Genomic DNA, 14,184 nt, shown 5'->3' with positions numbered 1-14,184 from the left:
TATTAAGTTACTAATGTTTGCATTACCATTTTTAAACCGGTTATCTAGATAAATTAGAATCTTTTAGTCACCTTATATCCAATGGTTAATTTAAAGTAAGGTTGTTTTAATAATCCTTCCACGAAGGTTTGGTTGTTTGCGATTGAAACATGAATTTAGAAGTTAAGAAATGTGTTTGGGGGCATAATACATGTTAAACTGTTGCTAAAACTTTGCAAAAATTATATTCCGACGATTACGTCACAAGTTTGCTTGTTTTCTGCTGCTAATGCTTTAGTTTGTTTTTATTGTTAACTACTTTTGTTGCTGGCTGATTCAGTAGTTCTGAGTATTTCGTTATCGTTAAATTCTAATTGCAGATTAGAGTTTTTAAAATGCCTATGTCGATAATTACGCCACTCTGATCCTATAATATTTTGGTTAGTTAAATTGCTAGAATGCTGACTTAACTGTTTCATTGGTTTACTGATTTTGTTTGTATTTATAAACCAAAGTAATTGTTGGTAATATATAAAGTTAGAACTAGGAAATATGGCCGCGCATAATACAGTAAGTTAGAAGTAAAGAGTGTAGCTCTTTGCAAGGTACACTATTACAACAGACTTGTGTTGTGTTTTCATAGTTCAACTTGCTCTTTCTATTTTTGACACAATCATGCTTTGATGACACCATGACTAAATATATAACTAATTTTTTTAATGTTTAGGAGAGAAAATATGTCAAACTGTGAGTTTAAATTTGCGTCGAAAGATTTAAAATATGAAAGCGATGATGGATTTTCTGATGATTCTGTTACCACGATTACAGATTGGTCATCACAAGAACATCAACCTGTAAGTGAAGAGTCTGATTGTAAAAAACAAAGAGACTTGGATCAAATGGATGCTCCTAAGAACGATGCAAAGAAGGAAAAATTGAAAAACAACAACATGGAGTTTCGATGTCACATTTGCGAAAAGTTGTTCAAAAACCGTCATAAGCTTAATACACATTTGTCTAGGATTCACTTCAAGAAACACAAATGCAAGAATTGTAGGAAACTTTTTGCAACAAATACCAAACTTGTAAACCACTTCCGAACTCACACAGGTGTAAAACCCTTTAAATGTGCTTATTGCGATAAATGTTTCAACGTAGCTCGTAGCTTGAAAAGACACGAGCGAATTCACACTGGAGAAAGACCCTTTAAATGTGCTTATTGCGATAAATGTTTCAACGTAGCTCATAACTTGAAAAGACACGAGCGAATTCACACTGGAGAAATACCCTTTGTATGCAGATTTTGTGAAAAGTGTTTTAGCGATGCAGGAAATCTTAAAACACATGAAAAAATTCATACTGGTGAAAAACCTTACGAATGCAAAGAATGTGGAAAATGTTTTACCCAGGCAGCACATCTTAACAGTCACATGAGAACACACTCTGGAGAAAAACCTTACAAATGCAAATTCTGTGAAAAGTGTTTTAACCAGGCAGGAATTCTTAAAATACATGAAAGAATTCACACTGGAGAAAGACCTTACAAATGCAAAGAATGTGGAAAGTGTTTTGGTGAGGCAGGACATCTTAAAATACATGAAAGAATTCACACTGGAAAAAGACCCTATGTGTGCAAATTTTGTGAAAAGTGTTTTAACCAGGCAGGAATTCTTAAAAGACATGAAAGAATTCATACTGGTGAAAAACCTTACAAATGCAAAGAATGTGGAAAATGTTTTACCCAGGCAGCACATCTTAACAGTCACATGAGAACTCACTCTGGAGAAAAACCTTACAAATGCAAATTCTGTGAAAAGTGTTTTAACCAGGCAGGAATTCTTAAAATGCATGAAAGAATTCACACTGGAGAAAGACCTTACAAATGCAAAGAATGTGGAAAATGTTTTACCCAGGCAGCACATCTTAACAGTCACATGAGAACACACTCTGGAGAAAAACCTTTCAAATGTGCTTTTTGCGATAAATGTTTCAACGTAGCTCAAAACTTGAAATCGCATGAACGAATCCACACTGGGGAAAAACCTCACCAATGCAAATATTGCCGAAAACGCTTTAGCCATGCAGGAAGTCTTAAAGTTCATGAAAGAACACACACTGGAGAAAGACCTTACAAATGCAAAGAATGTGGAAAGTGTTTTGGTGAGGCAAATCATCTTAAAATACATGAAAGAATTCACACTGGAAAAATACCTTACAAATGCAAATTTTGTGAAAAGTGTTTTAACCAGGCAGGAATTCTTAAAAGACATGAAAGAATTCATACTGGTAAAAAACCTTACAATAGTGAAGATTGTGAAAAATGTTTTAGCTGGACATCAAATCTTAACCAACACAAAAGAACGCACTATGAAGAAGAAACATTTTAAAACCAAAACTTGTGATTAGTGTTAAATCTCACAAATAGTTATACCTGTAAATAGTTTTTCTAATATATTAAACGTGAAATTGCTTTACAGGAAATGAAATTCGGTGTACTATTGATACGGAAGCCGTAATCGTTGGTCATAAAGCAACTTCCGAGGGGCTAGATCACAGATGTTATTAAACACATATGTTTGTGTGTGTCTTTCATCGTTTCAAACGCTTAGGACTTTTAGTTTTCGAATTTTAAAATCTAAGCAATCTTGTTCAGTAAAGGGAATACAGAAATATAACTTGTTTTTATAAAACGCTATGTTTTTAAGACGTTGTTCACCCCTATCTTTTTATTACAGACTTGTTTTATTTGTTATCAATTGTTTGATTTGATAATGTGGAGCTATGTATATTGATGCGAGAAAGAAACACATTACAATTTTACTTTCTAGCAATACACCTTTGCTTTTCGATATTTATTGGAACTGAGCAGTTATTATTCTATTTTTAATCTAGTATTTTTTCCTTTCACGGAGCAGCCTTTGTTGCATTGGCAGTTTGACTAGATTTTAGCTATTCTGCACTTTACACCAAAGTAGCCCCGCTAGTTCAATTAGTAGGCGTAAAAAAATCACCACTTGTACTTTATATTCCATTTCTATTAAAATATGAAAAAAACTTTAAATTGTGGAGCAAAGCTACATTAAAAAACACCGAAAAATACTTAAATATCTGTGTAAATGCCAACAACTAGAAATAACTATTAACATTGTGGATAGTTTGTATTAATATGTTTCCAACATTAAATTTTCCAGTCAATCTTAGCTCGTACATAAACCTAATCATCCGTTACATAAAACCAGTCTTCCGTTACATAAAGCCGTCCATGCGTTTAATGAAACCAACCATGCGTGACGTTTGGGGCTCAACAAAACCACCCGCTTCGTCAACAGTCACCGAAGCACATGGTGAACTTACGAAAAAAAGCCCGTTTTGACTTCGGTGAAATTATAATTTTGTATCCCAGGATATAATCTCGCCCGATCGATTAGGTAAGTGTAAATCAGCGACGCATATCACAAAAAGTGATAAATGCTAGGGTTGTGCACAGGGTTGCCAGATGGCCTAAAATTCGGATAAAAACCGATAAGTTGAACATTAAAAAGTGGAACATTAAATGAAGTAAAACCATGGGCTCATGAGGCCTCCAAACTTTGTTTATACCAATTTTAACAACGTAAATCCCTAGATTATTCGCGCTTAGCGAGATTTTGATGCGTAATTCAACAGTAATTCTAAAATTTTTATTTTTTTTAATAAATTAAAAAATATTAGAATTGTCTTAAAAATATTTTGGTTGCAAGAAAGGCATACATATGTAAGAATAAGTATAATAATGATACTTAAGTAACTTGACCCACCCCAACGCTAACTCTCACCCTAACCCAAATAATGTTAGCAATATAACTTCCGGATGGAATGTAGTAGGATTCTAGACCAGTGCCCAATTTTTTTGCAACACTGAAAAAAGTTGTCAAAATTGAAATTACAAGAAAGAAACAATTATTGGAGAACAATTTTAATGGTGCTGGTCTAGAATCCTACCTCTACTTGACCCATGCACACCCTAACTCAAATATTGTGCGTTGATTTAATAACCGTGGCAGGTTTCTAGACCAGTACCAATTTAATAATTATATTTGACCCACCCAAATGCTAACTTTTACTCCTAGCCCAATTAATGTATAGAAATGCAAATCCTTGACGAAAATGCTTCTATTGTGAATCATACAATTATCATTCAAGCTTAATTTAAGGCCCAATATTTTTTGTTAACCTATCGCGGGCTTGGGAGTTTAATATTCTTTATTATGATTTGTTTCAAGATTGTATACCAATATATAAATAATCCCTTGTGAATTGTGACACAGTCATGATTACATGGTTTAAGTTTTTAAAACATGTCCTTTGAACTCTTTGTGCGTCAACCCTTAATTGCACACCTTGACACCATAAAGTTTGTTTCTGTACAATTAGGAGGTTTCTTGTTAATTATATATCCAAATATAGGAAACAAAACCCAAGACTGAAAAGATTGAATGTAAATGCCCGTTTACACTACAGCTGCACTGAGCAAAGCGTAACTTGCATTTAAATTCTATATGGCAAGCATTTCACGCTTTCCTAAACTCAAGCCCCGTGCCGCTGGGAAAAAATACGCTTTGGAGCGATTTTCACGCTTTGCTAAAATTATTCCCAGTGCAGCTATAGAAAAACATTACATTTTTGAGCGATTTTTTATGCCCAGTGCAGCTGTAGTGAAAACAATTTCATGCTCAGCTCAGTGCTGTAGTGTAAATGGGCCTCAAGAGAGTGCCATCCATACACACCTGTGACTGCCGGTCTCCATTTCATGACACTTTTTGCTGAGACTTGGTGTGTGCAGAGCCAAACTTTTAGGTGTGCAACCATGGTTTTATGTACACCAAAGATTCAAAATCTACAATAACTCACTTTTAAAAAAATTAAGGTTTTCAAATTACTCATTCATATTTGCACACAATTCCAAATATTTGAATATTGATCCTGGCATACCCCGCAACTTTAATGCAGGACTAATATTCTATTGTAAAGATACGTAAATAGTAGCCTAGTATGTAAAATGCATCACTGCTTGTAATTGACTCTCACATTGCGTTATAACTTACCAACATTTAACTGCAATTAGCTATAAATTATGCTGAAACTGTTATATGGTCGTTGGATAGTTCAGGAACCTGGGAAACTATTTTGCTTGAAGTAATGGTGACATTATTGAGTATATAAAATATCCTGTATCAGTAGTAGAATGTTATATGTAGAACTATGTTGAAAATATATTAAAAAACTTTCAAAATGATACCTACTTCTGCATGCGCTTTGATTTAAGTATTATAATGATATATGAAGAATCAAACATCCCTACCGATATCCAATGTTTGAAATCTGGGTTCTTAGGATTTTATCGAAGACTTGTATTTCTATGCCTGAAAATATTTTATTATCTACAACTACAACCACATGTCTTTTCAATGTATTGTGCTGTAACATTACAAAACAAACCTATTCTTTATTACTAGGGCGGTTATTTTTTTTTTAAATGTTAAATTTTAACCTTAAAAATTGAAATTTTGACAAATTTTAACCAAAAAAATATTTTTATTTTTACAAAATGTTGATCTATATCAATACATTGATTTGAACAACATATTATTGTTTGAAGTACTGCATTAGTATCTTGGCGACGACAACCACTTGTTTTAGATGTTTTACTGACTATACCGATTGACAACAAATCAGTTATTTTTCGATTTTATGCGAAACTCATGCAAATGATTAGTTAATATATTTGTCATTTTGAAAAAGACGAACAACTATAAAAATCCCAAAGAAAAACAAGTCGCTTGTTTATTAAAAAAATGTTGTGTAAACAGTTGAAATAAAAGGTAAAAATATTTGCAAAAAATTGAGACAGACCTATTTATTGAAATAGGACATGGAATAATTGCACATGTCAAGCGAAAAAACGGCAAATACTGTTCAATATAATTGTCCAAATCAGAGATAAATAACTATAAAATGCAAAACCAAGTTCAGGCTGCATTTTTTATGAACTTGTTTCAGTATTTTTTATTTTTTTGCAAATTCCTTGCCAATATTCTATACTGCTAATAAGATAACCATATGTTATGATTTGATTCAAACCACTGTCAATAACCCCACCCATGCCCCCATTCTAATCGTGCTTCTAACCTTAGCATTAGCAATTCTAGCTACAAAGCTTTCCTAACATTGCCCACCCTATCTTTGAGTGTAATCTCACCATGGACCATGACGTTTCTCTGAAATTTTAGTTTTTAGTTTTAATTTTTTTAGTTTTTAAACCACATTTTAGTTTTTAAACCACTAAACCACTGATATCTAGGGCTAATATTTTTTGACGTAAAAAATGAGAAATTTTAATGTAAAAAATTGAAATTTCGACTTGAAAATTTTTACCTATTAGAAATACATATTGATTTAAACAACACATTGTTGTTTGAAGTACTGCATAATTGTCTCGGCGTCGTCAATCACACGTTTTTGATGTTTATTTACTACCGGTTAAAGACAAATTTGTTATTTTTCGGATTTATGCAAAACTAGTTAAAAAATGCTTATAGTTGATATTTTTATCATTTAAAAAAGAAAAAACAACTGCCAAAGAAAAACAAACCGCTGTTTTTTTTAGAAAAATGTGTAAACAGTTCAAATACAAGGTAAAACAAGATATGTCCCGAAAATAAATTTTCGGCCCATATAATAATTGCAGAAAATTACCTAGCATATTATCGAAATAGGAAACGGGAAAACTGCAAATCATAAGGGAAAAAAGTTCAAGCTGAACCTTATGCGATAAACTAGATCTGGGTGGTTAAGTCTGCCGGCTCGCATATACCGTAATATTGCTCTAATCAGATATAATACAGTCAAAATGTCATTAAATATAATTCAGAACTGATTTTTTATAATAAAATCTTAACTTAAAATAATTTTAACCTAGCATGTAAATTTTGACAAAATTTTTACTTTTTTTGACAAGTATAATCGCCCTCTTGATAACCAATTAAACTTATCATTTTTTAGCCCATAAATCCATGTGAAAAACATTGATAAAAATCTCCATTTATGTTGTAAATAGTAACTTAAAGATATTATGTCAAAGTTTGTTTGTTTTTAAAAACTACTTACTTATCATAAATAAACAACTCTCCTGCATTATATATATTTTTCCACTAATCATTGACGAACAGCCGCCAGTATTGCCCATGTCATTATACATTTATTATATAGTAAACAAAATTGTAAGTATTTGCTCCACTGCTCCAGATCAATCTTATTTGTCACCCCTTAGTGGATTAGTATAAGGTACCGTGTATAGCAATCCAAAAAGCTCTTACTTTTGACTACTTCTGAATATAGTACTTCAACTTCTTAGGTAGTTGCACTATGCAACTTGTTATTTTTTTTAAAGCTTTGATTTTATATACAGGACATAGTATATATGCATTTTATTTTAAACTTAAAACCCAGCCAGAATTTAGTTTAGTTTAGTAAGCCTGTTTTAAGCTGGTTGTCAATATGATAAATAAAACTTCAGTTTTATGATATTTATAAGTGAAGGAAGGTGGTTTAGTTAAGCATAACAATTACCACTTAAAACTCCTATAAATTGTTTTTTATTTATTATTGGAGACTATTCCTGTGTAATTTTTGTAATTCACGTTATATGTAAAAAAATATTATTACATTTCAGAGAAAACAATATGTATTAACCTGTTGATGGTATTATATACATGACTTTGTTTTGGAACAAAATCAGATCAGACCAACAAAAAGTTTTTTGAGCGTTTTATTTATCCTAACAGGTAATATTTTGATATTAAAACTGCTTGACTTTTAGTAAAGTTAATTTTTTCCCCATATATTTGTTTTGCATGGTGGGGACTCTAAATTTAGTGATTTTTTAAACAAAAACTTTAAATACTATTTGCACAACATGTTTTTTTCAAATAATATGCCAGTTCAAGGTAGACTGTAATAGAGCAGTGTTTTTTAACCATTTTTTTTTGCATCAACCCCAATAATAAATGTAAATGCAACAGCAAAGTTTTGGCGAACGAATTATCTTTACTGAAATTGAACAAAACATAAGACAAATAGCATAAATGAAGTTGAATTCCACCAATGTGGGCCGTGTGTTGTATTTTCTCCCAAAGTATTTTCAAATTTTAAAGAAACCTTGCTTTGTGCTATTTGCAATTTAAGTCTAACTTGTGAAGGCAACCAAACCAAATCAAATTGTGACCCAATTCTGGGCACGACACATCGGTTAAGAAACACTAATATGGAGCGAATGACTTTTACATTTGTATTTTCTTGGTCACCTATGCATTAATTAATATAGTTTAAATTTAATAGTCAGAAAACTACAACTTTGTTTTATAGAAAACTGTCAACTGTTTCAAAGATCTACAAATGTGGCAATTTGCTTGCTTAATGCTTTGATGATCATCACAGTCGCAATATCAGCAACTTTCATCAGCTTCATCAATCATTCATGAAAACTTGCTCTGGGAAAAGGACATAAAATAAGATTCTCTTAAAACTTTTTTTTACAGAATATCACGCATGAACTCCCTTACAGGTGAAATTTAAGCCATACCCCCGACCTATTTTAAATATTGAAAAAATGCAGAAATAATCTCTTTTGGAAATCTTTTTATTATATATTTTTATTTGGTCAATGGCTAGTGCCAGTTGGAAATGATGTCTGATTATATTGGCTTGAGGCAATACCATATAGCAATTGGTATATCTGTAGGTTGGTCGATGCTAATGCATTTCCAAATTAATATAGAAATAGTTTTTCTATCTTAAAAGGTCATTTCTTTTAAAACAGTATAGGTTAATAATAGAAAATTGCCTTTGAACATTTGATAATTTGTTTGTTTAGCAAAATAATGACGTCTTTTGGTATCCGTTCAGATCGAGATCTTTTTTTTGAAATTAGGTACTGGGATTGGGATAAAAAATATCCCGTGATACACCCCTAGACGTGGAAATTTAAGCATTTTGTAAAAGTTACGCCAAATTACTTAATTTTTTTTTTCGAATTGAAAAACATATTGAATAGAATTTTTTGTGTTTTGACCAAATTGTGTGGCCAGGTGGCTTGTTCCGCTCTAAATAAAACGTAGAGCGGTGGTTCTTAACCACAGGGTTTGACGTAGAAGTATGTAGCCTTGATTTTAGCACATTTGCACACGAGTTCAGTTGGCTTTAGCACGATCCCTGTTTTTTGACGTCACATAAAAATATAATTTTATAGGTGTTTTTTTTAATAAATGTAATTTATTTTGTTCTGTGACCCTCAACAAACGAAACAAACACTTTAAACTCGTATCTTATCGCATTCTTAACCCTACTTGACGACAAATAGTTCAGCGACCAAAATACACTGGTGTAGAATTTATTGAACAGAAGTTACTAGTCTGATGTATTTTTCATAATGTCACACTGGTTTTTGTGCGATGTGTTTATTTTATTACGTTGTATACGTTATTGTGTTGCTTTCACACAATTTTTTCTTTTTAACATATTTTTGTTTTGTTTTAGTAGTACTGTGTTCTCAATGTTATCTAGTTAAATACCGAAACGAAACATACCGTTGACGCAGTTTCACGTGTTACGGTCTGAAAAAAGATCTATACCTGTTACATATTTGTTTGCCAAAAGTGTTCACATAATCCGCTTAATACCACACATTTCTATCTCCTACTTTAACCTTTCAATTTTCCACGTCGTTTTATTGCATAAGAGTAACTTTTATTCTGTGTCTAATCGTATATAATAAACAAAACAATTGTTGTTTAAAAGCGGTGTTAGTGGTTTGTACATTGTTATTTCATGATCGAGATATACCTATTGAGGTCGACTTATTTATTTCACGATCGAGGTAGGCTTTACCTATCGAGATTGAATATTATTTCACGATTGAGATTTAGATTTCAAGGTCGACTCATTTATTTCATAAGCGAGGTATACCTATCGAGGTCGACTTATTTATTTCACGATCGAGGTAGGCTTTACCTATCGAGATTGAATATTATTTCACGATTGCGATTTAGATTTTAAGATCGACTCATTTATTTCATAATCGAGGTCGACTTATTTATTTCACGATCGAGGTAGGCTTTACCTATCGAGATTGAATATTATTTCACGACTGAGATTTAGATTTCAAGATCGACTCAGTTATTTCACGATTGAGATTTAGATTTTAAGATCGACTCATTTATTTCATAAGCGAGGTATAACTATCGAGATCGACTTATTTATTTCACGATCGAGGTAGGCTTTACCTATCGAAATTGAATATTATTTCACGATTGAGATTTAGATTTTAAGGTCGACTCATTTATTTCATAAGCGAGGTATACCTATCAAGGTCGACTTATTTATTTCACGATCGAGGTAGGCTTTACCTATCGAGATTGAATATTATTTCACGATTGAGATTTAGATTTTAAGGTCGACTCATTTATTTCATAAGCGAGGTATACCTATCGAGGTCGACTTATTTATTTCACGATCGAGGTAGGCTTTACCTATCGAGATTGAATATTATTTCACGACTGAGATTTAGATTTCAAGATCGACTCAATTATTTCACGATTGAGATTTAGATTTTAAGATCGACTCATTTATTTCACGATCGAGATCTACTCGTTTATTTCACGATCGAGGTAGGCTTTACCTATCGAGATTGAATATTATTTGACGATTGAGATTTAGATTTCAAGGTCGACTCATTTATTTCATAAGCGAGGTATACCTATCGAGGTCGACTTATTTATTTCACGATCGAGGTAGGCTTTACCTATCGAGATTGAATATTATTTGACGATTGAGATTTAGATTTCAAGGTCGACTCATTTATTTCATAAGCGAGGTATACCTATCGAGGTCGACTTATTTATTTCACGATCGAGGTAGGCTTTACCTATCGAGATTGAATATTATTTCACGATTGAGATTTAGATTTTAAGATCGACTCAATTATTTCACGATCGAGATTTAGATTTTAAGGTCGACTCATTTATTTCATGATCGAGATATACCTATCGAAGAGACGTATTTATTTTACGATCGAGGTATACCTATCGAGATCGACTCATTTATTTCACAATCGAGATTTAAATTTTAAAGTCGATTCATTTATTTTATGATCGAGTTATACAATCAAGATTGACTCATTTATTTAACGATCGAGATATATGTGAAGCTTTATAGTTGTCTTGCGTTAATTTCCCGAAAACCAGGTAATCAAAGCTCTTGACTTTTCTGGTTGAAAGTTTATTTCTGAATACAATTTCGGTCCAAAGCAATTTTAAAGACCCTGTTCGATCAAACTGTGTTAAAACTGTTTAACAAAAGTTTCTGTACGAGTTTCAATAAATATCTTCTTTATTTTATTTTAACAGGCGGACTTATCACAAAACATTATCGCGAATTAGCTATATCCTCGTTTTGAGACGGACAAAATTGACAAGTTTCTCTTTAGGATGCAGTTACTTCTCTTTTTATAAGTTAAAATCATGCTAATGTGAATTTCGTGCTTAGCAAGCTAGCATCGAGTTGAACTTCAAGTTACTTAAAGAAAATTAGGTTACAAAACGTGGATTAAGCAATGGACCTACCTCGTAAAATCTAAAAAATTCTTAAATTTATCATAGCCTACGTTTAAATGCTAAAACTAAGTAATTCTTTGTTTTGCCTTATCCTCATAAAAATTGGCGGTGTAGCACGTAGTAAGTTCGTTAAAAGGTCAATTAGTTGTTTAGTTATAATCTTTAAACATATAAACGTGGTTAAACAGGTTTTGCTGTTAAAACATGTTCAAGGATTCCGCAAGGTGGCACCAGAAGTCATCCATTTTAACGATTTTACTCTTAGCAATGTAGCATTAATAGCTGGATCACTGGTTTTCCACGTCACAAACATTACATACTACCAAAAGAAAAGGTTGGACGCTCAAACGCGGTTAGTACTTTACATTAGGAAGAAATATGTAAAAACCAAAGACAAAAAAAAAACTACTAGTACAGTCTTTCATTAACAAAAGTGTTGTATTCGTAGAAGGTTTATTGCTCATGGGCATAGAAGTAATGTAGTATGAAAGATCGAAAAACACACACGGTTATATAGGACGCAGAATGCAATCATCATTCCAACGTAAACCAATAATTACTGTGCCTTAAGCACGCTATAGCGAAATAGAAACGCGAGCAACGTGTGCACAAGTTGTGCACATTCGTGTATGCTGTATGGCAGCAGATTTATAGAGTGCGACAACCAAATACAGGAAACTTAATTTGATACGATGTTATTACATACGGGAACACACAATAAGACCTAAAAAGCAGCAATACCTGTATGAAGACCAACGACAAAATAAAGCCAAATACGCAGTAATATCCAGTACAGCATAATATCAAAATCGTCTGAATAAGACCTAAATCTGTCGGAATAAGGTCTAAATTCATCGGAAAAAGGCATAAATTCGTCCGAGCCGGGAGGGTATGGGACGATCGGGGGCCATAGGTCTGGCATCGGCCGTTTTGGTGACTACGTGGACGCCCTAGTCTGACCGGCGTCATCAAGGCGCCGGTGTTTTGGCCCCGGATTTTGGGTCCTGTTCGGAATTATTGGTGGGTAATAGGTGAAGTTAGAACATGGGTTAGTGTTTAAGTTTTTAGGGTAATTAGTGATGTACTTAGGGGTTGGGTTTCGGGTTAGTTAAAGTGTTGTTTAGGCCTGATTATGACCTTTTAGGTCTTGTTCCGACAGATTTAGGACTTATTCCGATTTGGACGGGCATTAGTCCATTGTGGCTTTATTCCGAATTGTGTTTCATTCTGACGTTGGCCTTGTTTGGTCGTATGGCTGGAGTCCTTACATACCATACCAATAGAAACATCATAAAACGACTTTTTCGCACATAAATTACGTGAAAAATTGACAAATTGTAGGCAAGAAGAATGTTGGGCAATGACAGCATCAATTGTATACGTTGGCAATTGGCATATAAATAAATAAATATGAGTAAGTATACTTATTACCACTTACCAGGGTATAATTGAAAAACGACAATAGTTAGCAAGTATTCAAAACGATCAAAATAAATCCAGGTATCCAAAAGATTTTCTAGACAAAAATATAATCAAAAGAGCAAATTTGTGCCAACAATTTGTAGTGGTATTTATTTTCAGCATACAAAATCTGCCCTTATTACAAAATTGCTAACTTAGCAATCAAGTAAAAATCATAATTATGCATAGATAGATTGCATAAATGTTTAAATTAAAAGCAACAAAAATAACATAGTATAAAAATTTCATACATATTAACATCTACACATAAGAGTATAAACTAATTCCGTAACAACAAAAACAACCTAGGAGTTCGGCACAGTGATAAAACCTACATCTTTTGAGCGTTGGCTAGTATTACAGGACACAATTACAAATACCTATGATACAATATAAGCCTTTGGAGTAAGATTGAAATATTGTGGCATTTTATGGCATGTACCTTTAATTTATTACATAGTTGGTTTTTGCAGTAAGCCAGTGCATGAGACCCTTAATCCACATTCACTAAAGCCGTAGTCAAAGAAAAAATCTAGCTTCCATATCTAACAAATTCCAACAAAGTTGCGGTATATGGTAATCGAGTATGAAAATGTAGTTTAATATTGCTCAGATAACTAAAGCTTTGGGGTATTCATCAACTTACTCATATACATTTTGGAGTGATATGTAAGTTGACAAGATGTAGTCATTTGACCACAAAGCAATTCCTACAGAAAGGAACCCTGACTATTTGATCTTTGATTTTGTTGACCAGACTAAGTCCATCTTGTTTAGAAAACAGAAGATGGTCCAAACTTTCAGAAATTAGCAATGATAGTTGTAGTTTTCTTTCTGTAAAATTAAAACGATTTTAAATAAAAGAAATGAAGTTCTTATCGACTAAGATGAAGGTAAAAATGCCTAATAAATTTTCAACATTTATAAACTGAAATAAATTTAGGAGAAACTAATTAAAATGTAAATAGCGTGTAAGTCAAATTTCAGACTTCTATTTCAACTAAATTTGGTGAATTTACAGCAATCCACTAATAGGGTTGTAATATAACTCCACCCACAGTACGTAGGTGAAAATCCCACGTTTACAATTTACAGT

The 14,184-nt window shown here is 32.6% G+C and overlaps 1 protein-coding gene and 1 long non-coding RNA gene across 2 annotated transcripts in view; both read left to right on the top strand.

The window, feature by feature from the left end:
* Positions 1–716: 716 nt before the first annotated feature.
* LOC146166460 (uncharacterized) overlaps positions 717–14,184 on the top strand; it is a 33,830-nt gene continuing 20,362 nt past the window's right edge. Inside the window, exon 1 of the mRNA XM_083381616.1 lies at positions 717–1,908. Coding sequence (XP_083237742.1) covers positions 717–1,908 — 1,192 coding nt within the window. The remainder of the gene's footprint in view (positions 1,909–14,184) is intronic.
* On the top strand, positions 3,323–9,806 carry LOC146166462 (uncharacterized). The gene is made up of 3 exons (XR_014498378.1): positions 3,323–3,407; positions 7,691–7,802; positions 8,383–9,806. It is a non-coding gene; the product is annotated as an uncharacterized LOC146166462 (long non-coding RNA).

The sequence above is a fragment of the Ascidiella aspersa genome, chromosome 1, assembly GCF_963924565.1.
Source record: "Ascidiella aspersa chromosome 1, kaAscAspe10.2, whole genome shotgun sequence".
Taxonomy (NCBI): domain Eukaryota; kingdom Metazoa; phylum Chordata; class Ascidiacea; order Phlebobranchia; family Ascidiidae; genus Ascidiella; species Ascidiella aspersa.
Note: the sequence above shows the minus strand (reverse complement) of the source record. Positions and strands in the feature narration are given on the sequence as shown.